The sequence below is a fragment of the Hemiscyllium ocellatum genome, chromosome 25 (genome assembly GCF_020745735.1).
Source record: "Hemiscyllium ocellatum isolate sHemOce1 chromosome 25, sHemOce1.pat.X.cur, whole genome shotgun sequence".
NCBI classification, from domain to species: domain Eukaryota; kingdom Metazoa; phylum Chordata; class Chondrichthyes; order Orectolobiformes; family Hemiscylliidae; genus Hemiscyllium; species Hemiscyllium ocellatum.
The window spans coordinates 1745954-1771302 of record NC_083425.1 but is presented as its reverse complement, the minus strand read 5'-3'; the positions used below and the strand labels follow the sequence as shown (position 1 = coordinate 1771302).

At 45.5% G+C, this 25349-nt stretch overlaps 1 protein-coding gene across 3 annotated transcripts in view; it reads left to right on the top strand.

Annotated features, from left to right (window-relative positions):
* radil2a (Ras association and DIL domains 2a) overlaps nucleotides 1-25349 on the top strand; it is a 108628-nt gene that overhangs the window by 66886 nt on the left and 16393 nt on the right. For all 3 annotated transcript variants that reach the window (XM_060844658.1, XM_060844659.1, XM_060844660.1), the window contains exons 12-13: nucleotides 1280-1479; nucleotides 20626-21157. In XM_060844658.1, coding sequence (XP_060700641.1) covers nucleotides 1280-1479; nucleotides 20626-21157 — 732 coding nt within the window. The remainder of the gene's footprint in view (nucleotides 1-1279; nucleotides 1480-20625; nucleotides 21158-25349) is intronic.

Sequence of the window (25349 nt, the reverse complement as noted above, 5' to 3'; positions counted from 1 at the left end):
CCTTTGTGTTCCCCGTTGTTATAATTTCCGATCCCCGCGCTAGTGCACTGTCTCTGCCTTGAGATTCTCATCTTCCGACTGGATTCGGGAACCACGAGTTTGGCTTCATGGAGAAACTGTATTATGTTTCTCTCCACGCTGCTTACACGTAGTGTTCAGAGACACGAACGTCTAGGCTTTCACCCCATCGAGCTGGACACTGCATTCTGCGCTTGCATCACTTCACAACCAACTTAATTCTTACTCAGTGCTCGACAATCCAGTTGGCTGAACTCTTTGACTGTTCTTCCATGGTCAGAGCAAGTGAGTGGCCATTCACGGAATGTTCTTGAATGCTATCATCCATGTTCCTCTAATGTCACCAACAGAGTACTGTATTGATGTACATCACAAGGCTCACTAATTTACAGCTCCTAAAACTCACTTCAGGTGCTCTGACAAAGGAAGCAGCTTGACGGATGGGAAGGGGCTCATCCTTCATGTCCTCCTGATATTACGCAGCCCACTTCCCCCTGATGGATTTAGTACAGGGTTCATAGAGTAATGACATCCCTACAGTACAGCTAGCGGCTATTCAGCTCATCGAGTCTGCACCAACCCTCGGAAGGGCATCTCACCCAGACACCCTCTCCTCGTAACACTACACTTCCCATGGATAACCCACCTAACCTGCACATCTTTGATTTTTCAGAAACATTTCCCATCAGGCTGAAACATTCCTCTTTGGAAAATGTCCTTTCAACAAAGTTATCAGATTTATCAAAGGCAACTCTTTTACCATGAAACTATACACTGATACTCACAACCAGTGTCAAAGCCCATACACTCCCAGGACAGGGATAGCACGGGGTTAGATACAGAGTAAAGCTGCCTCTACACTGTCCCCCATCAAACACTCTCAGGACAGGGACAGCACGGGGTTAGATACAGAGTAAAGCTCCTATATCTAATGTAGCAGGAAAATAAAATCATGATCTTTAATTGGTTTAGAACTTGGGCATTGTTGAGATTGAAAACTGTCTAATTACTTCCAGTCTCATGTTTCAGTCCTGGCCACTGTTAGAATCCCAAAGAATCCTTTGCATGATGTGCGAGCGAGGTTTACATCATGACCCACAATTGCACCAAGTGGATTATGGAGGGGAATGTGAAAGTGAGTGACTGCTTTTTACATGGAGGAAAGGATCATGCAGTTCCTGCACTGGCTCAGCTGTTATGATCCAGTCAGGAGCAGTTCAGCACACTGCACCCACTGACTGCTCTGTCTCCTTGGTTACAGCTGACATCCTGGAAAGCTTTGACAATCACCCACCCCTGATCCTGCCTTCTAGCACTTTCCACCTCGAACTTGGAAAGCCCATTGCTGAATCCCTGGGCCTCACCTCCGAGCTGGAGCATGTCAAAGAGTTTCTGCAGAGCCTGGAGGAACCAGAGTCACTGGCAACGCCTAAACCAAGCAGTGTTGACCAATCCCCACAGGTAAAAAATCACGGGCGTTCGGAGGATGCAAGCAAGCAAGGACAGTGACTTTGTGTGGAGAGAATCTTACACAGAAATTGGAGGTTCTTCATGAACAACTTATTTTGAATATTATTAAGAAGTCACAATGGGCCAAATGGCCTCACGTACTGTGTATCAGTCTGTGATGGTATCTCCCTGCTGATGATTTTCTAGCCAGAGGAAATAATCTGCCCAATGCACTCTTATCAATGTACCTTATAAAAGCCTCCCCCCACCTAGCATTCTGGCATCCAACGGAAAGTTGCATTGTTTCATGTTTCCCATTACAGGCTTACCCCATCTTGTGGATGATCGAACACTCTGATCAATACAATATCATGTGCCCCTGGCACCACTGATACTGAAGTGAATGCCCTTTCAGAAATGCTCATGGAGATTGGGAATGGGATGGTGGCACATGAGCGGCTCTTGAATTTGAGCACTTGCTGTGCAGCAAAGTGTTAGCCTGGCAAGTGCACAGTGTGTGTAGAGGTGAACAGCACTTGCTGAATTTACATCCTTAATCACAGTCACATCATTGACCCGTGAATCACTGTAGGAGCAGACAGGTTCTGTGCTGTTACAAAGAAGGCTAAAACTCAGAAACATTTGGTATCTGTGTTGATGTCATGATAATTTATATTGGCAAGACAGCAGATATAAAGGAGAACTTAACAGAGGTCATGAATTCATTGTGCAGTGTTACTACACATATGTACATTAAACTCTGCTGGGTTCTGTCACGCTGTGTATAAAGCATTCCGTATTCTTGTTACTCTGTGTATGTCCACCAATATTAAACACAGGGTATTCCTGACATTTATCAATCTTGTACTTCCTGTCTTCAAAATTGTTCAGTGTTTGATTTTCCTCGAGATCAATTTTCCAACCACTGGTGATCACTGTATGACAAATCCAAGCCAATTATCACCATACACACTGGATTTAATAAACATCAGGGAATCTAGGAAATAAGATCAAGAGCAGGCTCACAGATTCAAACAGATAATGACTAGTCATCTGTCTCAATGCCATCTTTCCCATCACCCCCATCTCCCTTCATGTCATTCATTAATCTCTGGAATCCTATTAATTTCTGCTTTGAACATGCTCAGTAATCGAGCAATCCTCTGACTAGAGAATTCCAAAGTGAAGAAATTCCTCCTCACCCCCTGGCTTGTACCTTAGTCTGAGACTGTGCCTGAAAGAATTTTGTGAGTTACAGTGAGATCATCACTTACTCTGTGAAAGACGAAGGAATGCAGATGTAGTTTCCTCTGTCTCCTCACAGGACAATCTCACCATCACAGGGAGTAGTCTGGTGAAACTCCAATGCATTCTCTTAATGGCAGGTATGTCCTTCCTTAGACAGGGGAACCAAAACTGTGCACAGCACTTATGTATGATTGTAAAAAGGTTCTGTACAACTACGCCAGAAATGTGATGAAGGCCACCATACAATTTACCTTCCTATCGCTTGATGCTTCTATATACAAAGCCTTCTTGCATCCTTCTCACAACTTACACCCTCACCTAGTTTTGTGTCAGCATTCGACGTTTCGAGCATAAGCCCTTCAGCAGGAATGAGAGAGAGTAGCCAAGCAGGCTAAGATAAAAGGTAGGGAGGAGGGACTTGGGGGAGGGGCAATGGAGGTGGGATAGGTGGAAGGAGGTCAAGGTGAGGGTGATAGGCCGGAGTGGGGTGGGGGCGGAGAGGTCAGGAAGGAGATTGCAGGTTAGGAGGGCGGTGCTGAGTTGAGGGAACCGACTGAGACAAGGCGGGGGGAGGGGAAATGAGGAAACTGGAGAAATCTGAATTCATTCCTTGTGGTTGGAGGGTTCCCAGGCGGAAGATGAGGCGCTCCTCCTCCAGCCGTCGTGTTGTTATGTTCTGCCGGTGGAGGAGTCCAAGGACCTGCATGTCCTCGGTGGAGTGGGAGGGAGAGTTAAAGTGTTGAGCCACGGGGTGGTTGGGTTGGTTGGTCCGGGCGGCCCGGAGGTGTTCTCTGAAGCGTTCCGCAAGTAAGCGGCCTGTCTCCCCAATATAGAGGAGGCCACATCGGGTTCAGCGGATGCAATAGATGATGTGTGTGGAGGTACAGGTGAACTTGTGGCGGATATGGAAGGATCCCTTGGGGCCTTGGAGGGAAGTGAGTGTGGAGGTGTGGGCGTGGCCTTGGAGTTACTGTCTGCTTTCTATCTATTAACCAATTAGTCACAGCTCAAAAACAGACTCTTCGGTTCAACTCATCTGTGCCAACCAAACATCCCAATCTGACCTAGTTCCATTTATCAGCATTTGCTTCATAATCCTCTGAACCCTTCCTATTCATATATCCATCTGAATACCTTTTAAAAGCTGGACTTATACCCACCTCTATCACTTCCTCTGGTAGCTCATTCCATGCATGTGCCACCCTTTGCATGAAATAGTTGCCCCTTGGGTCCTTTTTAAATCTTTCCCCTCTTCACCTTAAACCTGATTTTGGACTCCCCCCACCTTAGGAAAAAGATCTTGGCCATTTACTCTATTCATGTCCCTCATGATTTTATAAACTGCTATGAGGTCATCCTTCAGTCTGACTCTGTAGGGAAAACAGCCTATTCAGCCTCTTCCTTTAGCTCAAACTCTCCAATCCTGGCAGCGTCCTTGTAAATCCTTTCTGGACCTTCACAAGTTTAACGACATCTTTCTTATAGCAGGGAGACCAGAATTGTGCTCAGTATTCTAAAAGTGGCCTCACCAATATCCTGTACAGCCACAACATGACCTCTCAACCCTATACTCAATGTTATGACCAATAAAGGCAAGCTTACCAAATGCCTTCTTCACTATCCTATCTACCTGCGACTCCACTTTCAAAGAGCTATGAACCTGCACTCCAAGGTCTCTTTGTTCAGCAACACTCCCCAGGATCTTACCATCAAGCGTATAAACCCTGCCCTGGTTTGCCTGACCAAAGTGCACCACCACACATTTATTTGGCTTAAACTCCATCTGATCAAGGTCCCATTGTTGTCTGAAATAATCTTCACACCTCCTATTTTGGTGTCATCTGCAAACTTACCGACTTTACTTCCTATATTCACATCCAAATCATTTATATAAATGACAAAAAAAACAGTGGACCCAGCCCTGATCCTTGCAGCACACTGTTGGTTACAGGCCTCCAGTCCAAAAAGCAATCCTCCACTGCCACCCTCTCCTATATTGAAGCCAATTTTGCATTCACATGGCTAGCTCCCATGTGATCTAACCTTGCTAACCATTCTACCTTGTGGAACTTTGTTGAACACTTTGTTAAAGTCCTTATAGGCAACATCTACTGTTCCGCCTTCATCAATCTTCTTTGTCCATACTTCAAAAAGTTCAATCAGAGTCAGAGGTCACACAACACCGGGTTATAGTGCGACAGCCTTATTTGAAATCACAAGCTTTCAGAGTGCTGCTCCTTTATCAGGTGAAGTGACTTCATCTGACAAAGAAGAATTGTTCTGAAAGCTTGTGATTTCAAATAAACCTGTTGGACTATAACCCGGTGTTGTGTGACTTCTGACATTGTTCACCAACAGCAGCATCTCTAGGTCAAAATTCAATCAGGTTACTGAAATTTCCCCTGCACAAAGACTTATTGATGTCAGATCTAGGAGCAGGGGTAGGCCGTCTAGCCCCCCGAGACTGCTCTGCCATTCTATAAGATCATGGCTGATCGTTTCGGGGCCTTAGCTCCACTTACCTGCCCACTCAGTTTTCCCCTTAATTCCTTTACTGTTCAAACAATTATCTATCTTAACGTTGAATGCATTTACTGAGGAAGCATCAACTACTTCACTGGGCAGGGAATTCCATAGATTCCCAACCCTCTGGGTGAAGAAGTTCCTTCACAATTTAGTCCGAAATCTCCTCCCCCTAATCTTGAAGCTATACCTTCTTGTCCTAGTTTCACCTGCCAGTGGAAACATCCTCTTATTTCTATCTTATCTATTCCCTTCATGATTTTATATATTTCTATAAATTCCCCCTCGTTCTTCTAAATTCCAATGAATATAATGCCAGGCTTTCCTCATAAGCCAACCCCCTCAGCTCTGGAATTAACATAGTGAACCTCCTCTGCACCCCCTCCAGTGCTAGTACATCCCTTCTCAAGTAAGGAGACCCAAAACTGCACACAGTACTCCAGGTGTGGCCTCACCAGCACCCTGTACAGCTGCAACATAACCTCCCTGCTTTTCATCTCAATCCCTTTAGCAATGAAGGACAAAATTCCACTTGCCGCCTTGTAAAGGGATTAAGGGTTATAGTGAGATGGCGGGCAAGTGGAGTAATTACCTGTTGCACCTGCAGACCAACCTTCTGTGATTCATGCACAAGGACACCCAGGTCCCTCTGCACAGCAGCATGCTGTGATTGTTTACCATTCACATTGTAGTCCTTTTTACTGTTATTCCAGCCAAAATGGACAACGTTACAATTACTAACGTTGTACTCCATCTGGCAGACCTTTGCCCACTCACTTAAACTATCTGTGTCCCTTTGCAAAGTTTCATAGTCATCTGCACGCTTTGCTCTACCACTCATCTTAGTGTCATCTGTAAACCTTGACACACCACACATGGTCCCAACTCCAAATCATCAACATGAATTGTGAATAATTGTGGTCCCAGCACTGATCCCTGAGGTAGACGACTGGTCACTGATTGCCAACCAGAAAAGCACTCATTTATCTCCACTCTTTGCTTCCTGTTAGTCAACCAATCTCTATCCATGCTAATACTTTACTAATAACGCCTTGCATCTTTATCTTATGCAGCAGCCTTTTGTGCGGAACCTTGTCGAATGCCTTTTGGAAAACGAGGTACACCACATCTCCTGGTTCCCTGTTGTCCACTGTGTTTGTATTGTCTTCATAGAATTCTGAAAGATTTGTTAAGCGTGACCTACCCTTCATGAGCCCATGCTGCGTCTACCCAACGGGACAATGTCTATCGAGATGCCTTGCTATTTCTTCCTTGATAATTGACTCAAGCATTTTCCCCACTACAGAATTTAAGCTAACTGGTCTATAATTCCCCATCTTTTGTTTACCGCCCTTTTTAAACAGTGCCACCACATTTGCTGTTTCCCAATCAGCCGGAACTGCCCCAGAATTCAATGAATTTTGGAAAATTACCACAAGTGTATTTGCTTTTTCTCCCACCATCTTGTTTAGCATCCTGGGATGCATTCCATCAGGGCCAGGAGACTTGTCAATCCTTAGCTCCATTAGCTTGCCCAACGTTACCTTTTTTGTGATAATGACTATCCTTAATCAGTCCTTGCCTTTCCAAATGCACGTAAATCATGTCACTCAGAATCCCCTCCAACAACTTACCCGTCACTGACGTCAGGCTCATTGGTCTGGTGTTCCCTGGCTTTTCACCATATTAGCCATCCGCCAGTCTTCCGGCACCTCACCAATACACAAATATCTCAGCAAGGGGCCCATCAATCTCCCACTCTCCCTAGCTTCCCACAAACCTCTGGGAAACATCACCAGTATGTTACCTCCAAATCCCATGGGCTCAAAATTTATTTGTTAGCTATCTGGGAACTTTTCAAAAGACTCCTGAAACTCTGAGAACTCTGCATCTGGCTCTCCTTTGTCTATGCTATAAACAAAACTGTGAGAAAGGCCCAATAGGTTTGTCAAAAATGGTTTCCTGTTCATACATCCATGTTGACTCTGTCTAATTTTACCATTCCTTTCTAAATGCCCAGCCATCGTATTCTTTAGAATGGATTCCAACATTCTTCTGGTGACTGATGTTAATCTAACAGGGGTGTTATTCCCTGTTCTCCCTTTTCCGAGAGTGTGAGGTCCTCTTTGTGACCTCTCGCTCAACAGGAATCTTTCCAGAAACACATCCCTTATTATCCACCTTCCTTTTCGCCTGATTATTCTTAAATGACAAAAATCTCTAAATGTATCTTCAAATCATCAATATTGTTACAATGCTGTGTACCCTTAATTTGTCTTTTTAACATTATTCCATATTTTGATTGTATTGAATGCTTGACTTTGCTCTGTTTGCTTTCTAATTTTGCATATTACTATTCTATTTCCTGTTCTCGGTTTTGCTGCCTTCCAACCTGAACTCTGTCTGAGATTGCCACTCCCCTGCCAATCAAATTTATATCCAGCCCAGCAAAACTAGTAAACACCCCATCCATCACCGCAAACATTTCAGATTCCTGGCTATGTATCCGATTGATTCCTATCATCACACCAAAGAGGATCAACAAAGTCAGTGTAGGACAGATGCTTTCCCTTGCAGGACAAGTTACAAGAGCTCATGGTTTTCAGCTCAGGAATGGCAGATTTAAAATGAACATAGGAATGAATAACTTCTCTCAAAGGATTGTGAATCTGTGTAATTCACTAATGCAGAGTGCGGTGGATGCAGGGACTCTGAATAAATTTAAGAAAGTGATAGACAGAGTTTAAATTAGTAGCAGGTTGAAGGGTTATGGAGGGGAGGCAGGAAAGTGGGATTGAGGCTGAGATGCAATCAGTCATGACTGTATTAAATGGTGGAGTAGGCTCAAGGGGCTGAACTGCTCCTCGTTTTGATGTTCTGATGAGGCTTCATGGTCCTGTATCTGTGGATCTTAGGCCATGTACAAATATGGATGAAATGATGGTCTCTGTCTCTCACCAGATCTCAGAGAATCTAATCAATACAATTCACTGTTGAGTGCGTAAAGGTCACATTCAGGTTTCATGAAGTTTTCTCAGATTCCCAAACCCAGCCAATTTCCAGCAATTCTTCATGCTTACATCAATTTCTTGGTTTCATGGTGACCAGGAATTGAGAGGACAAAAAGCTAGTCGTAGGACACCATTAACAGCATTCTGACAGAAGGAGCAACGAATACAGAAGTTGTGCTAATAGTTTATGTAAGCCTGCAGAATGCAGGAGGGAGGCTGAGGGAAGGGGAGAGTTGCTCTGGTTTGTGGTTTTCAGGCAGACGCTGTTCCAAATGGGAAATAAGCAATGATTCTGCAATCCTGCACAGACAGAAGTGAGACAGAATTCCTTTGAGTTTACTTGTGTGTCTGGTGCTCATTTCACCCTATATTAGAGATAGGTCTGTGTGTATTCTTTGTCATAAATACAGATTTCATCCACTGACCTCTTTTGCTAACATCCTGGTTTCCATTATTCATTCCATTTCCATTACAAGATCAGCTTGAAGCATTCACTGTCATCTTCAGCCACAAGTGCTGAGGGGATGATCCATCTCAGCCTCCTCCAGTGGTCCCCAGCATCACAGATACTGGTCTCCAGCAATTTGACATGACATCAAGAAACGATTGGAAACGGTTGGAGACCCTGGATGCTGCAAAGACTATGGGTCCTGGCCTCATTCTGGCAATTATATTGAAGGCGTGTGCTCCAGAACTTGCAGCTCCCCTAGTCAAGCTCTTCCAGTACTGTTACAACGATGGCATCTACCCGACAATGTGGAAAATTGCCCAGATATGTCCTGTACACAAAAAGCAGGACAAATCCAACCCAGCCAATTCCCGTTCCATCACAATACTCTCCATCATCAGTAAAGTGATGGAGGGGGTCATCAACAGGGCTATCAAGGCACACCTGCTCAGCAATAACCTGCTCAGTGACACCCAGTTTTGCGTTTCTCCAGGGCCACTCAGCTCCTGACCTCATTACGGCCTAGGGTCAATATGGACAAAGGAGCTGAAGTCCAGAGGGGAGGGGAGTGTGACAGCCCTAGAAATCAAAGCTGCATTCGACCGAGTGTCGCATCAAGAAGCCCGGGCAAAACTGGAATGAATGGGGATTAGGGGAAAACTGTCTGATGGTTAGAATCATACCTGACACACAGGAAGCTGGTTGTGGTTGTTGGAGGTCAGTCGTCTCAGCTCCAGGACATCTCTGCAGGAGTCCCTCAGGATAATGTCCTAGGCCCAACCATCTTCAGCTGCTTCACCAACGACCTTCCCTCCATCATAAGGTCAGAAGTGGGGATGTTCACTGATGATTACACAGTGTTCACACCATACAAGATGTACTGCGTAAATTCCCCAGAGATTGTTAAAGAACACCTTCCGAACCCACAACCACTTCTATGTTGAAGGACAATGGCAGCAGGTACATGGGAACACCATGTTTTCTATGAAGCCACTCAACATCCTGACTTGAAGTATATTGTCGTTCCTTCACTGCCGCTGGGTCAGAACCCTGAATTCCCTCCTTAGGAACATTGTGGGTCAACCTATGGCCGGTGGACTGCAGTGGTTCAAGAAAGCAGCTCACCCCCACCTTCTCAAGGACCACTAGGGACGGGCAATAAATATCACCACAGCCAGCAATATCCATGTCCCAGGAGTGAATATATGATGTTATGGTGAAACAGGCTGGGCGTGTCTTTCATTTCAGTAACAACAGCAAGAAATCATTTCTTACCAGATGCTCTGCTTATTCCAAAAAAAAAAGAACCTGTATTTTCCGCAGCAGTATTTGTAACATCCCAATTAGTCCAATAATGTATTTTACTGAGGTGTAGCCACTTTGTAATGCAGCAGCTACACAGCAAGCTGGCACGGGGAAACTGGCATTGAGGGAAGATCACTGACTGGATTAGTATTCCAGAAACTTAGATGACTGAACTGGGTACAAAACCCATCGAGGCGGCTGGTGGGATTGAAATTGAAATAATGCATCTGAAATCAGAAGGTAGTCTCAGAAATAATAAGTTAATAAACAGCAAATGCTGACCTTGCCAGTGATAACATCAATGCAAAAGAATAAAGAAATACTGAGATGAGATATTGACCAGTGAATCTATTTCAGTGATGTTGGTTCACAAATAAACATCGAGTCCAGGAGAACGTAATGGAGAGTGGCGGGCGGGGGTGCTCTTCATCAGAAGAGGTTTATGTGATCTCCTACATCCACCTGATAGGGCAAGAATGGCTTTGATTTAAATACCCAGAAGGCTGACCCTCCGACAGTGCAACACTCCCTCAGCACTGACCCTCCGACAGTGCCCACTCCCTCAGCACCGACCCTCCGACAGTGCGGCACTCCCTCAGCACTGACCCTCCGACAGTGCGGCACTCTCTCAGTGCTGACCCTCCGACAGTGCGGCACTCCCTCAGTGCTGACCCTCCGACAGTGCGGCACTCTCTCAGTGCTGACCCTCCGACAGTGCGGCACTCCCTCAGTGCTGACCCTCCGACAGTGCGGCACTCCCTCAGCACTGACCCTCCGACAGTGCGGCACTCCCTCAGTGCTGACCCTCCGACAGTGCAGCACTCCCTCAGTGCTGACCCTCCGACAGTGCAGCACTCCCTCAGTGCTGACCCTCCGACACTGCGGCACTCCCTCAGCACTGACCCTCCAACAATGCAGGACTCCCTCAGCACTGACCTTCCGACAGTGCGGCACTCCCTCAGCACTGACCCTCCGACAGTGCGGCACTCCCTCAGCACTGACCCTCCGACAGTGCGGCACTCCCTCAGCACTGACCCTCTGACAGTGCGGCACTCCCTCAGCACTGACCCTCCGACAGTGCAGCACTCCATCAGCACTGACCCTCCGATAGTGTGGCGCTCCCTCAGCACTGACCCTTCGACAGTGTGGCGCTCCCTCAGCACTGACCCTTCGACAGTGTGGCACTCCCTCAGCACTGACCCTCCGACAGTGTAACACTTGCTGTTCACTGTTTTAATAATAAAGATGTAGGTTTGTGACTGAAATCAGTTGCTGCTGGGATGTATGTGAGTAGATGAGGTGAGGTTAGGTCCAATAATCCAGAATGAGAAAACCTTACAGCTCGAGGAGTCTGTTTGGTGCATTGGGTCTGCCCTGGCTGTTTGAAAGATCTCTCCAATTAGTCCCACTCTCTTCTCTTTTCCCATAGTCCTGCAAGTTTCTGTGTTGTGTATTTGCCAGTGTGCAATTTCCTTATGAATGTTGCTATTGAATCTGCTTCCTCTGCCCTCTCTTGCACACGTTCCAGCTAACAGAAGTGCGGTTTTCTCCATGTGTCACATGTCTCTCCACCTCCTTATGCTCATGATTTAATTCCATATCTGCATGTTCTCTGTCTTCATAATGATAACAATGAAATGACAATGGCTTTGTGCACTGAGATTTCCGTTCACTGCTTTGTCTTCTCTGAAATTCCATTAACATTGCATCATTTTCTCTGTCACTGGTTGGATGTGTTTGTGGCAGTGAAGTCGGTGTTTCCTCTCTCAGACTCCGTGGATCTTTGTTGAGTCATCCACAGCAGCTGCATTTAGCCTGAGATCTTACTTCAGATATGGCATTTTTGCATTTTCTTCCTCAGGATTTTGGCAACTGGATGTTGTATAAACATCCAGCAAGGTATTGGCATAGCACTTCCTGTGGCGTAACACCCTAACAAGTGGTGATTAACCCTTTAGCTGCCATAAATAAAGCTCAGTGCAACAGGACAGTCATTAACCCTTGAAGATTGAATCACAGCAAGGTTAACCTACTCAGCAATTTCTCCTCATACCCCCACTACATTGTGTCCCCCAGAGTTCCCAAAGGTACGGTGCGTAAATAAAGTTCCCACTATTTGCTCTCGCTGGGTAGATTCGTGTTTACTTAGCAAGGTCAGGGTAAGTCGCTATTATTCAAGGAAGGAGTTAACTGCAGTGAGTCACTGGGGAAGGGATGACACACCAGGCCTGATTTAGAGTAAGGGTCCTACTGTGGAGCTGAGTGTTTTTTTGATAGTGTGGGTTAGCATTAGCAGATTGGTACAAGTGTAGACAGTTGCTAGTTACTGAGTAAGATGTGTTGAACTGAATTGAGCAGGAGGTGGTGATGGGCAATGGCTCAGCAGACCTTTCTAATTGAGGAGTTTTTGAGGCCTGTTTAACTGACTGTAACAATTCAAAACACACCAAACTGTAACACAAGAGCTGTATTCAGCTTCAGTCTTCTCTTATGGTTGGCTTTCCGTCGCAGGTGAGCATGTTCGTTTCTACTACTCAAAAGTAGCTGATGATATTGACTTGTGATTTACAGATTTTCTGGCTCATGTGGGATATCTGGTTGTTTATCATCAGTGCAGCTCATGACTTGTTCTTTTCATTGCTCTTGCTTTTCCTCTTCATTTTGCAAATATTGGGTCTCAAAATGCTGCAGTCCATCCCATAGATTCTGCCTCTGTTTGGTTCAGTCCAGGGTGATAGTCTCCCAGGAGCTGATGTTAATGTAGAATTTTATCAGGTTGGTTTTCAGCACATCCTTGAAGTGCTTCTTCTGTCCTCCCCCAATGAATGTGTCCTGACTAAACCCAGCAAAGACGATTGTGGGTCATTGTCAGCTTGGAGCTTGTGTGAGCACGCTGGTGTGTCTATCTGCCCACACACAGGCTCTCCCAGTGGTGGTGTTGATGGTATGGCTGCAGTGTCTTGAGGTACATCTTGTCCTGGCAACTTTCTCCATGTTTCAGCCTCATACTGCCAATAGAGACCCTGATGTCATGGATTTGATGTCACAACCTTCAAACACACGCTTCCTCGGGTTCCAAGAAGTTGTATGTGCTGCAGAATTTCTGTCAAAGCCAACCTCCTGTGAAAAAGAACTTCCGAGCTACTGAGGATGTTCTGCATTTTCCTGGCCCTCAATGTGAATCCAAATCGATGGGCCTAGCCCGGCTGTATTTTGAGTTTGCTGGTAGGGAACTATGATCTTCCAACCATTGAGTGTGAGTCCCACCTTCTCATCTGCCTGAATAAATACATCAGCGATTCCCTGAAGATCCATTTCTAACAAAGCACTGACTGCAGCACTGTCTGTTAAAACTCAATGACTGAAACCAGGCTATCCTTAGTTTTTGATTGAAGTCGTCCAACATTAATTACTTTACTGTCCACTCAATAAATAAGCTGAATTCCAGCAGGGAACGTGTTTACTCAGACAGAGCCTGATAGCTAGGAAGCTCAGAAGAAAAGTTGATGTGTTGACACCTATTTTAACCTCAGGGCTGTGGAATGGATCCATTGTTCAAGATATCCGAGTAAAAAGTGAGGTCTGCAGATGCTGGAGATCAGAGCTGAAAATGTGTTGCTGGTTACAGCACAGCAGGTTAGGCAGCATCCAAGGAACAGGAAATTCGACGTTTCCTGATGAAGGGCTCTGGCCCGAAACGTCGAATTTCCTGTTCCTTGGATGCTGCCTAACCTGCTGTGCTTTAACCAGCAACACATTTTCAGCCATTGTTCAAGATCACCACTCACATATCATTATAGAGCAGGTACAGAATGGTGGTGAATTTTGAAGGCCATCCATACTTTAGAATTTCCTAGAGTTGACATAATCTTTGTCAAGTTAAGAAAGATGTCATGCAGAGAGCTGATGTTGTTTGTGACCTTGTTGAGCTGTGAAAAAAATCCACATTGAGATGTATGGGAACGGGAGTAGGCTATTCAACCCATCGGACCTGTCTGCTGTTCATACTGATCAAGGGCTGATCATCTCCTTCAATAATCTCTCACTTGTCTCTATGTCTGTTCATGTCATTAGTCTCTGGATTCTTGCCGATTACTGTCTTGAACATGCTCAATAACTGAGCTTCAATTAAACTTTGGGGCAGAGACTTCCAAAAAATCACTACCCTTTTCAAAACCCTGTTCATCTCAGTCCTAAATGACCTGCCCCTTATTTTGAGATTAGGCCATCTAGTTCTAAGTTTACCATCCAGGAGAAACATTCTGATCTATATCCACCCTGTCATACAGTGTAAGAATTTTGTAAGTTTTAATGAGGTCACCCCTCCGTAGAATCATTGAATAATAGAATTTTACAGGAGGCGGCCATTCGGCCCATTATGTCTATCGGCTCCAAATAGAGTGACCCAGGTAGTCCCATTCCCCAGTCCTGTCTCTGTAGCCTTCTAAATTAACCCCTTTCAAATATATATCCAGCTCTCTTTTCAAACCTCCATGGAATCCACCTCCACCACTCTCCCAATCCGTGCATTCCAAATCTGAATGACTCTCTGAGTGAAGAAGTTTCTCCTCATCTCACTCCTAGCTCCCTTGCTGCCAGTCTTGAAATAGTGACCTTTAGTTACTGACATACCATTGCTGGAACCAGAATATCCTCCTTTACCTGGTCAAAGTTGTACATTATTTAAAACACCTCAGTAAAGTCACCTCTTAATCTTCTTTGCTCCAAGGAGAATGAATCCAATCTCTCTCATCTTTCCTTGTATGCAAAATCCCTCATGCTTGGGATTATTCTTGTAAATCTCCTTTGCACTTTCTCCAGGGTTTTAACACCCTTCCTTAAATAAAGTGTCTAGAATGCAACACAATACTCCAAACGAATTGTAGAGGTGTAGCATCACTACCTTGCTTTTATACTCTGTGCCTCTAATTATAAACCCAAGAACTGTATAAGCTTCTCAAGAAATGTTTCAATTTGCCTGGCCACCTTCAGAGAATTGTGTACATGAACCCCATAGTCCCTGTGCTCCTGTTCTCCCCAGAAAGAGCATCTACCAACATTGGCTGAGTCGGCATAGACTGAGCAAATGCAATATAATGTGGATAAATGTCAGGTTATACACTTTGGTGGAAAAAACAGGAAGGCAGATGATTATCTGAATGGTGGCAGTTTAGGAAAAAGGTGAGGTGCAATGAGACCTGGGTGTCATGGTGGAACAGTTGCTGAAGGTTGGCATGCAGGTGCGGCAGGTAGTGAGGGAAGCGAATGACATGCTGGCCTTTATAGTGAGAGGATTGGACAGTCAGAATAAGGGTGTCTTGCTGCAATTATACGGGGCCTTGGTGAGACTACACCTTGAATATCGGTTTCCTAGTCTGAGGAGGAACATTCTTGCCACTGAGGGACTCCAGCGTAAGTTCACCAGACTGATCCGTGGGATGGCGGGACTGACCTGAGGAAAGACTGGATCGACTGGGTTTATACTCGCTGGAATTTAAAAGAATAAGGGGCGATCTCATAGAAAGATATGAAACCCTGATGGGACTGGACAGGCTAGATGCAGGGAGAATGTTCCTGATACTGTGGTGGTCCAGAACTAGGGATCACAGTCCAAAATTAAGGGGTAAGCCATTCAGGACTGAGATGAGGAAGAATTTCTTCACTCAGAGAGTTGTGAACCTGTGGAATTCTCTCCCGCAGGAAGCTGTTGGGGCCAGTTCGTTACATAGATTCAAGAGGGAGCTAGACGTGGCCCTAACGGATAAAGGGGTATGAAGAGAATGTGGGAATGGGATATAGAGATTGCATGATCATATTGAATGGTGATGCAGGCTTGAAGGGCAGAATGGCCTACTCCTGCACCTATTTTATATGTTTCTATATATTACCTCACATTGCTTTAAATTGAATTTCATCTGGCAGCTGTCTGCCCATTTGGCAAACTTGTTAATGTCTCTCTATGGCCATTCAACGTCATCCTCACAATTCACTATTCTTCCCTAACTTAGCGTCATCTGGACATTTAGAGATACTGCCCTCAAAACCCATCTCCAAATTTTAGAAATAATCTAAAAAGCAGGGGCCTGAATACTGATTCCTGGGGAATCCATTTTCAACTCAATAATTACAATCTGAGAAGTGCCCACCCATATCCACTCTCTGTTCCCATGTATTTTCCAACATATAATCCATGTTGCCAAGGACCCATCAATCCTAAACATTCCTAGTTTTCTGATGAAGGGCTTATGCCCGAAACATCGATTCTCTTTCTCCTCGGATGCTGACCTCCTGTGCTTTTCCAGCACCACACTCTCAACACTAATTTTCTAACCAAACTGCTGTGTGGCACCGTATCAAATGCTTTCTGAAAATCCAACTATACGACATGCACAGCTCTACTCTAGTTTCCTGGATTATCCTTTGCCCTTTTCTTAAACAACAGTGTCACCCTTGCAGTCCTCCAGTGCCCAGGGACTAATCCTGTGTTCAGAGAGACCTGGAAAATTTCTGTCAGCGGCTCCACAGTTTGCTCCATTACCTCGATCAGCAATCTCGGATTGATCCATCCATGCCTGGTGACTTCTCTACCTGGACTGCTACCAGCCTCTTCTTTATCTGACACTATAATGCTCAGTTGCTCAATATCCACATTTTCAACTCTGCTCTTGTCACCATTTTTTTAATTTGGTGAAAACAGAAGCAAGGTATTCATTTAATACCTCTACCGAATCTTTTACTTCATGGCGTAGACAGTCAGCTGAGAATGGAATCGAACCCTGGTTTTTGGCACTGTAAGGCAACAATCCTAATACTGAGCCAACGGTGCTGCCTTTGTCCTGCAGATTTCCATAACGTATCTCCTACTTCCTGCCTACTGTCCTTCAAAGCTCTGGAGAAGACAGATAAGGGAGGAATGGTCAGCACGGGTTCTGAGTCAGTTCAGACGGTTAAAGTTACACAAAATAGGAGCAGGTATAGGCCATTTGGCCCATCAAGCTTGCTGCACCATTCAACATGATCATTGATAATCCTCCATTACAAAACCATACATCTCTTTCCCGATGCACCTTGACAGCTTTCATGTCTAGAAATGTATCTTCTTTTTCTTGAATGTACTCAGTGACTTAATCTCTAAAGCCTTCCGTGGAATTCCACACTTTCTGAGTGAAGAGATTTCTCTTCAATTTGAAATGGCCTACTCTGTAATTAAACTATACGCCAGGGTTCTAGCCTGCCCCAGAGAGGGAAGCAGCATCCCTGCGCCCAGTCTGTCCAGTCCTGTCAGAATTTTCGACATTTCAGTCAGATACTCTCTCATTCTTTGAAACTCCAATGAGTACAGGCACAGTCATCCTCGCCTCTCCTCATTCAGGATTCAGTCTGGTGAATCTTCAGTCAACAATATCCTGAGCTGTCTGTGATTTCAGTGAAAGACAAAGAAGTCTTTGTCCAAACCACAGCATGTCCCAAAGTACTTGGTAGTTAATGATATGTTGTCATTGTTAATAAGGGAAGATCCACTAGCAGGAGAGACAAAAAAAAGAGAGCGAGACAGACACGGAGAAGCAAGGAAGAAAAAGAGAATGAGCTAAAGAGGCCTGGCATGGTGGCTTGGTGGTTAGCACTGCTGCCTCAAAGCACCAAGGATCCAGATTCGATTCCAGCCTTGGGAAACTGTCTGTGTGGGTTTCCTCCCACAGGAGTTGGTCAGGTGAGTTGGCCATGCTAAATTGCCCATAGTGTTAGGTGCATTAGTCAGGGGTAAATGTAGGGTAGGGTAGGGGAATGGGTCTGGGTGGGTTACTCCTCTTCGGAGGTTCAGTGTGGACGTCTTCGGCCAAAGGGCTGTAGGGAATCTAATCTAAAGGGAAGCGGCAGATGGAATACATTTGGATTTTCAGAGGCATTTGATTAGGTGCCTCTCATTAGGCTACTTAATAAGACTAGAGCCTATGGTGTAGGAGGCAGTATATAAACATGCATAGAGGATTGGCTAACTTATAGACAACAGAGAATTAGGTTAAGGGGGATATTTTCAGGATGGCAACCTGTAACTAATGGAGTGCCACAGGTATCAGTGCTGGGATACATTACATTAATGACTTGGATGAAGAAAAGTGGGTGGCAAGGTGGCTCAATGGTTAGCAGTGCTGCCTCACAGCGCCAGGGACTAGATCAGATTAGATTACTTACAGTGTAGAAACAGGCCCTTCGGCCCAACAAGTCCACACTGACTTGCCGAAGCGCAACCCACCCAGAACCCTACATTTACCCCTTACGTAACACTATGGGCAATTTAGCCTGGCCAATTCACCTGACCCGCACATCTTTGGACTGTGGGAGGAAACCGAAGCACCCGGAGGAAACCCACGCAGACACAGAGAGAATATGCAAACTCCACACAGTCAGTCGCCTGAGTCGGGAATTGAACCCGGGTCTCTGGTGCTGTGAGGCAGCAGTGCTAACCACTGTGCCACTGTGCCGCCCACCAATCGGACCCTGGTTCGATTCCCACCTTGGGCGATTGTCTGTGTGGGTTACTCTTCGGAGGGTCATTGTGGACTTGTTGGGCCGAAGGTCCTGTTTCCACACTGTAGGGAGTCTAATCTAATCAAAGAAAGTGCTATTGTCAGGTTTGCAGATGATACAAAAGCAAGACTGTGCAGAGGATGTAGACAGGATAAGTGAGTAACTGGGAACTTGGCAGATAGAACAATGTGAAACAATGTGAGGGTTTTGCATTTTGGCAGGAAGAATAGAGGAGCTGAATATTTGTCAAATGGAGAAAAATGGCAGAAAGCTACAGAACAGGGGGATTTTGGAATGGCCAAGCCTGGTTGACAAAAGGCTAGCATCCAAATTCAGTGTGTAATAGGGAAAGCAAACAGAATGATAGCTTTTATTTCTGAGAGAATGGAGTGTAAAAGTAGGGAAGTCTTTCTAAAATTACACAAGGCATCAGTCAGACCACAGCTGGAATACTGAGAATAGTTTTGTACTCCTTAGCGAAGGAACAATAAACTGGCATCGGAGGCAGCTGAGAGAAGGTTCACTCGGCTGCTCCCGGGGATGGAGGGACTGTTTAATGGGGAGAGGGTGAGTAAGTGAGTAAAACAGACAAAATTCTGAGAGGACTTGGAGGGTAGTAACAGAAAGGTTGTTTCCCCTTGTGAGAGAGACTAGGACCAGAGGACATCGTTCAGAGGTGAGAAGGAGTTTCTTCTCTGAGGGTAGTGAATTTGTTTACTGCTGGGGACTGCTGAGGCTGGGTCCCGCTGATGCTGGGTCATTTAGATTATTTAAAACTGAGAAAGAGAGATTTTAAACCAATGTGAGAATCAAGAGTTATGGGGAAAAGACAGGAATATGGAGTTGAGGGTTTTCCGATCAACCATGATCTCATTGACTGGCAGAGCAGGCTCGATGGGCTGAATGGCCTACTCTGCTCTTATGTCTTATGAAGGACAGAGAGAGGGGAGAGACAGAGACAGATAGGATGAGAGATCAGAGATCGGGCACTGATTAAAAGACAGCCAAGCTTTGAATTTAACAGAGATTTACATTCCAAATCTTTCAAAAATCTCATCAAAACATTTGAAAATGTCATCACTTTGGATTGGGATAGTCAGAGGCATAATGTTGAAGCTGATGCCATACATTCTGTGAGTTTATTTGATTTCCATTTCTGATTGTGTCAGTCACTCAGCACCAGCGAGTGTTGGTGGCTGATGTTGAGGGACTCCTTTCTTCCTCATCAATCAAATTCCTCAGCGACACCTTGGAGCAATCAGTCAATGGGTTAGTAGCAAGGGGCTGACCCACAGGCTGCCTGGGGTCCGAGAGATTCCACATGTGGCTGACCCACAGGCTGCCTGGGGTCCGAGAGATTCCACATGTGGCTGACCCACAGGCTGCCTGGGGTCCGAGAGATTCCACATGTGGCTGACCCACAGGCTGCCTGGGGTCCGAGAGATTCCACATGTGGCTGACCCACAGGCTGCCTGGGGTCCGAGAGATTCCACATGTGGCTGGTCTTCGTCACAAAAACTGACTTCAGTTAAAGCGCTGGTCTGAGCAGGGAGAAAATCCACACTGTCTTCCCCGATCTGCAGGGTGAAATCAATTAATTAATTAATGAGAAGAAATTACTTCTCTCAAAGTGTCGTGAATCTACAGAGTTCACTTGCCAGAGTGCAGTGAATGCTGAGACAGTGAATAAATGTAAGGAGGAGAGAGACAGATGTTTAATGGGAGGAAGGGTTGTGGAGAGTGGGCAGGAAAGTGGAGTTGAGGCTGAGCTGAGATCAGCCGGGATGGTATTGAATGGTTAAGCAGGCACGAGGAACTGAATGGGCTGCTCTTGTTCTTAATTCTTATGTTTTTCTGAATGAGGTGAATTCTTGGTCATAGGATCCCTCGGCAGATCTCCCACCACCCAGCTGAGCCTGACATTTCTTGCAGGGTCCCTTTTTGAGGGTTAGGTATACATTGGCGGAGCTTGTGCTGTACAGACCGTCCAACGGAGCAGTCAGACCAGTCATCCTGAAGGTGTGACATTATGAGGACTGGATCCACGAAGTGAGGTTTAACTAATGAATTTGTAATGTCTTCCCTCTGTTTCAGAATGCAGGAGCTGGAATGGGAGCAGGAGCTGGAATGGGAGCAGGAGCTGGAGAAGGAGCAGGAGCTGGAATGGGAGCAGGAGCTGGAATGGGAGCAGGAGCTGGAATGGGAGCAGTTCCCAAAGTTGGAGTGGCAATGGGAGCAGGAGCAGAGGTGAAGATGCCCAGCTCTGCAGATGTTTCTGGGCATTGTGCCAATCAGGACAGCAGCCATCATTCCAGCTCCATGTGTGGAGGGAAATCCCTCCGAATGGACCATTCCCTGTTCCATGGCCATGGCCCAGGGAGCCTTCGATCCTGCCAGGCCGAGCTGGCACACAAACTGAAGAGCCTCGAGCTCCAGAACAGTCTCCCTGGGCAACAGGACATTGGCCAGAAGAAGTTGGCACTGGATCCTTCCTGCCTCCTGACTCCACCAAACACGCCACAGATACTGGAGCTGGCAGAGGCTGAGAATGATCCCATGGAGCTGGTCTGTAGGAGGATGGTAAATGGTGACCGGCTGGAACCATGTAACGAGAGCAGTCTGGAAGGTAAGACCGCTGACCAGGCCCGGTTACTGATGCCAGAACCAATGAAAAAAAAATGTTCCTGTTAGACCGTAAGACCATTAGATACAGGAGCCGAATTAGACCATTGGCTCATCAAGTCTGCTCCATCATGGCAGATATCTTTCTCAACCCCATTGTCCTGCATAATCCCTGTAACCTTTGATCCTTTTACTAATCAAGAACCTACCTGTCTCTGTAGTGAATGCAGTCAATGGCTTGGTCTCCACAGCCTAGTGCAGCAATGACTTCCACAGATTAGGCTGAAGAAATTCCTCCTCATCTCAACTCTTAACGAGTCATCCCTTCACTATGCGGCTGTGCCCTTGGGTCCAAGTCTCTCCCACTAGTGAAAACACATTCTCCTCGTCCACTCTATCCAGGTCTCAGGATCCTGTAAGTTTCGATCACAAGCCCTCTCATCCTTCTCGACTCCATCGAATACAAACCCTTAGTCATCATATGAAAGCCCTCCATTCCTGAGACACGAAGCTGCTCACAATATTCCCAATGTGGTCTGATCAGAGCCTTATACAGCCTCAGCAGTATATCCCTGCTCTTGTATTCTAACCCACTCAAAATTAGTGCTAACATTGTATTTGCCTTCCTAACTGCCCACTGAAATTGCACATTAACCTTCAGAGAATCTTGAACTAGGACCCCCAAGTCCCTTTGTGCTTCAGATTTCCAAATCCTTTCCCTGTTAGAAAATATTTTACACCTCTATTTTTCCTACCAAAGTGAATGCCCTCTCACTTTCCCACATTGTATTCCTTCTACCAGTTCTTTGCTCACTCTTCTAGCCTGTATAAGTCCTTCTACAGCCTCCCCATATCCTCAACACCTACCTGTCCCTCCACCTATCTTTGTGTCATTTGCAAACTTAGCAACAACGCCCTCAGTTCCATTGTCCAGATCGTTAATGTATAATATGAGTAGATATAGTTCCAACACTGACCCCTGTGTAACTCTACTGGTCACTGGCTGCCAACCTGAAAATGACCCCTTTACCCCCACTCTCTGCCCTCGGAGAGTCAGCCAATCCTCTGTCCATACCAGTACCTTGCCTCTAACACCATGGGCTCTTATTCAGCAGCTTCTTGTGCAGCACCTTGTTTGTCAAAGGCCTCCTGGAAATCCAAATAGATCCCACCCACTGGCTCTCCTTTGTCTAATTTTCTCATTACCACTTCAAAGAATTCTAACAGATGTATCAGGCATAAAACTGTGTTGATTCAGCCCTATTGTACCAAGCACTTCCAAGTACTCTGCAATCTTCTCCTGAATAATGGACTCTAAAATCTTATCAATGACTATGATCAGTCTAGCCAGCCTATAGATTTCCTGTCTTCTGCCTTCCTTCCTTCTTTAACACAGGTGTATTATTGGCCATTTTCCAGTCCTCTAGTTCTTTCCATGACTCCAGTGATTCCTGAAAGATCACCATCAATGCCTCTACAATTTCCTCAGCTATCTCCTTCAGAACTCTGGGTTGTAGTCCATCTGGGTCGCGAGTGTGTTGCTGGAAAAGCACAGCAGGAGGCTTCTACCCGAAATATCGATTCTCCTTCTCGGATGCTGCCTGACCTGCTGTGCTTTTCCAGCACCACACTCTCGACTCTGATCTCCAGCACCTGCAGAATCACTTTCTGTAGTCCGTCTGCCCCTGGTGGTTTATCCACCTTCAGAACTTTCAGATTCCACAGCACTTTCTCCTTCGTGATGGCCATTACACCTCTACCCTGACTCTCTTGGAGTTCTGGTCTGCTGCTGGTGTATTCCAATGTGAAGACTGATGCAAAGTATCTTTTCAGTTCCTCTGTCATTCATTTGTTCCCCACTCCTTCTCCAGCCTCATTTTGCAATAACCCAATCACCATTCTTGCCTCTCTCTTGCCTGTTATATATCTAAAAAAGACTCTTGCAATCCTCTTTTATATTATTAGCTAATTTATCCTCATATTTTATCTTCTATTCATCTATTGATCTTTTAGTTATCCTCGGCTGGTTTTCCCAATCCTCTGACTCCTCACTAATCTTCACCACAGTATATGCTTTTTCTTTGCTTTTACGCTCTCCCTGACATCCCTTGTCAGCTTTAGTTGCCTCACCTCCCCTTCATATGTTTCTTCTTCCTTGGGATGAATTACTGCCAGAAACCTCTGCAACTACGACTCCGCTGTCTTCCCTGCCAGACTCCCTTCAATTCAACTTTGGCCAGCTCCTCCCTCCTGTATTTGTAGTGACCTTTTACTCAGATGACATCTGATTCCAGTTACTCCCCCTCAAACTGCAGGGTGAGTTCTATCATATTATGATCACTGATCTCTAGGGATTCCTTCACCTTAGCTCCCAACCAGGTCTGCCTCATTACACATCACCACATCTAGAATTGCCTGCTCCCTAGTGCTCCACCACAAGCTGCTCACAAAACAAATCTCGTAGACATTCCGTAAATTCCTTTTATAGGGATCCACTACCAACCTGATTTTCCCAGTCCACCTACATATTGAAGCCCCCCCCCGCCCCTATGATTATTGTAATAGTGCCTTTCTTACCTGACTTTTCTATTGCCTGATTTATTTTCTTCCCCACATTCTGACTGCTGCTAGGAGGCCTGCACATAATCCCCACCTGGGTCTTCTCCTCTTGTGGTTCCCCACACAGATTCTACACCTGCCATTTGATCTCACTTCTGGCTATTGATTTGATTTCATTTCTTACCAACAAGGAAACCCTGCTCCCTCTGCCCATCTGCCTGTCCTTTTGACAGGACCTGTATTCTCGGATTTAAAAAAAAGAAAGATCTGAGGATGTGGGAAATCTGAAACAAGAACAAAAGTTGCTGGAAAAGTTCAGGTCTGGCAGCACCTGTGGAGAGAAATCAGAGTTAATGTTTCGAGTCAAGTGACCCTTCAGATATTTAGTTCCCAGCCCTGATCCTCTTGTCGCTATGTCTCTGTGATACCCACACCATGGAACCTGCCAATTTCAATCTATGCTACAAGCTCCTTTACCTCGTTTTGTATACTGCAGAGATTTAAGTGCAGTATCTGCAGTTCTGCGTTGACTGTCCCAGTCTCATAGTTGTCTTTACCTGCTGTATCTGAAGTTAGATTCCTGACTCTTTCATACACTCTGTCTGATTACTTGTCCTGGAAACTTCAATCTTTCCTGAGCCTCCCCAGTCCCTTAACTTTTTCCATAATTTTCCATGTAACTGGAACCTATCCCCTCACTATGTTGTTTAAACCCCTATCCACAGCCTTAGTTCTGTTATTTGCTACCACCCTGGTCCCAGTATGATTCAGGTGGAATCTGTGCCATCAGAACAGCTCTCTCCTTCCCCAGTACTGGTACCAATGTCCCATGGTTTCTGCCACACCAATCTTTGCCACACGTTTACCTCTTTAATATGTTGACCTTGATTAAAGAGCAAGAGAAATGTACAGAAAATGCATGAGAGCTAACTGCAATACATTGTCAGCTTTCTGAACCCTTTTAGGTTTCACCACATCCTTCCAATAGGAAGGAGACCAGAATTGCATGCAGTATTCCAAAAGTGGCATAACCAATGTCCTGTACAGCCGCAACATGACCTCCCAACTCCTGTACTCCATACTCTGACCAATAAAGGAAAGCATACCAAATGCCTTCTTCACTATCCTATCTACCTGTGACTCTACTTTCAAGGAACTATGAACCTGTACTCCCTATAGACCTTACAATGAAGTGTATAAGTCCTGCCCTAATTTTCCTTTCCAAAATGCAGCACCTCACATTTATCTAAATTAAACTCAATCTGCTACTCCTCTGCCCATTGACCCATCCAATCAACATTCTGTTGTACTCTGCTGGCCACTACACCTCCAATTCTGGTGTCATCTGCAAACTTACTAACTCTATCTCTTATACTCACATCCACATCATTTAAATAAAGGATGAAAAGTAGAGGACCCAGCACTGATCCTTGTGGCACTCCACTGGTCACAGGCCTCCAGTCTGAAAAACAACCCTCCACCACCATCCTCTGTCTTCTACCTTTGAGCCAGTTCCGTATCCAAATGGCTAGTTCCCCCTGTATTCCGTGAGATCTAACCTTGCTAATCAATCTCCCATGGGGAACCTTGTTGAACACCTTACTGAAGTCCACATAGATCACATCCACCGCTCTGCC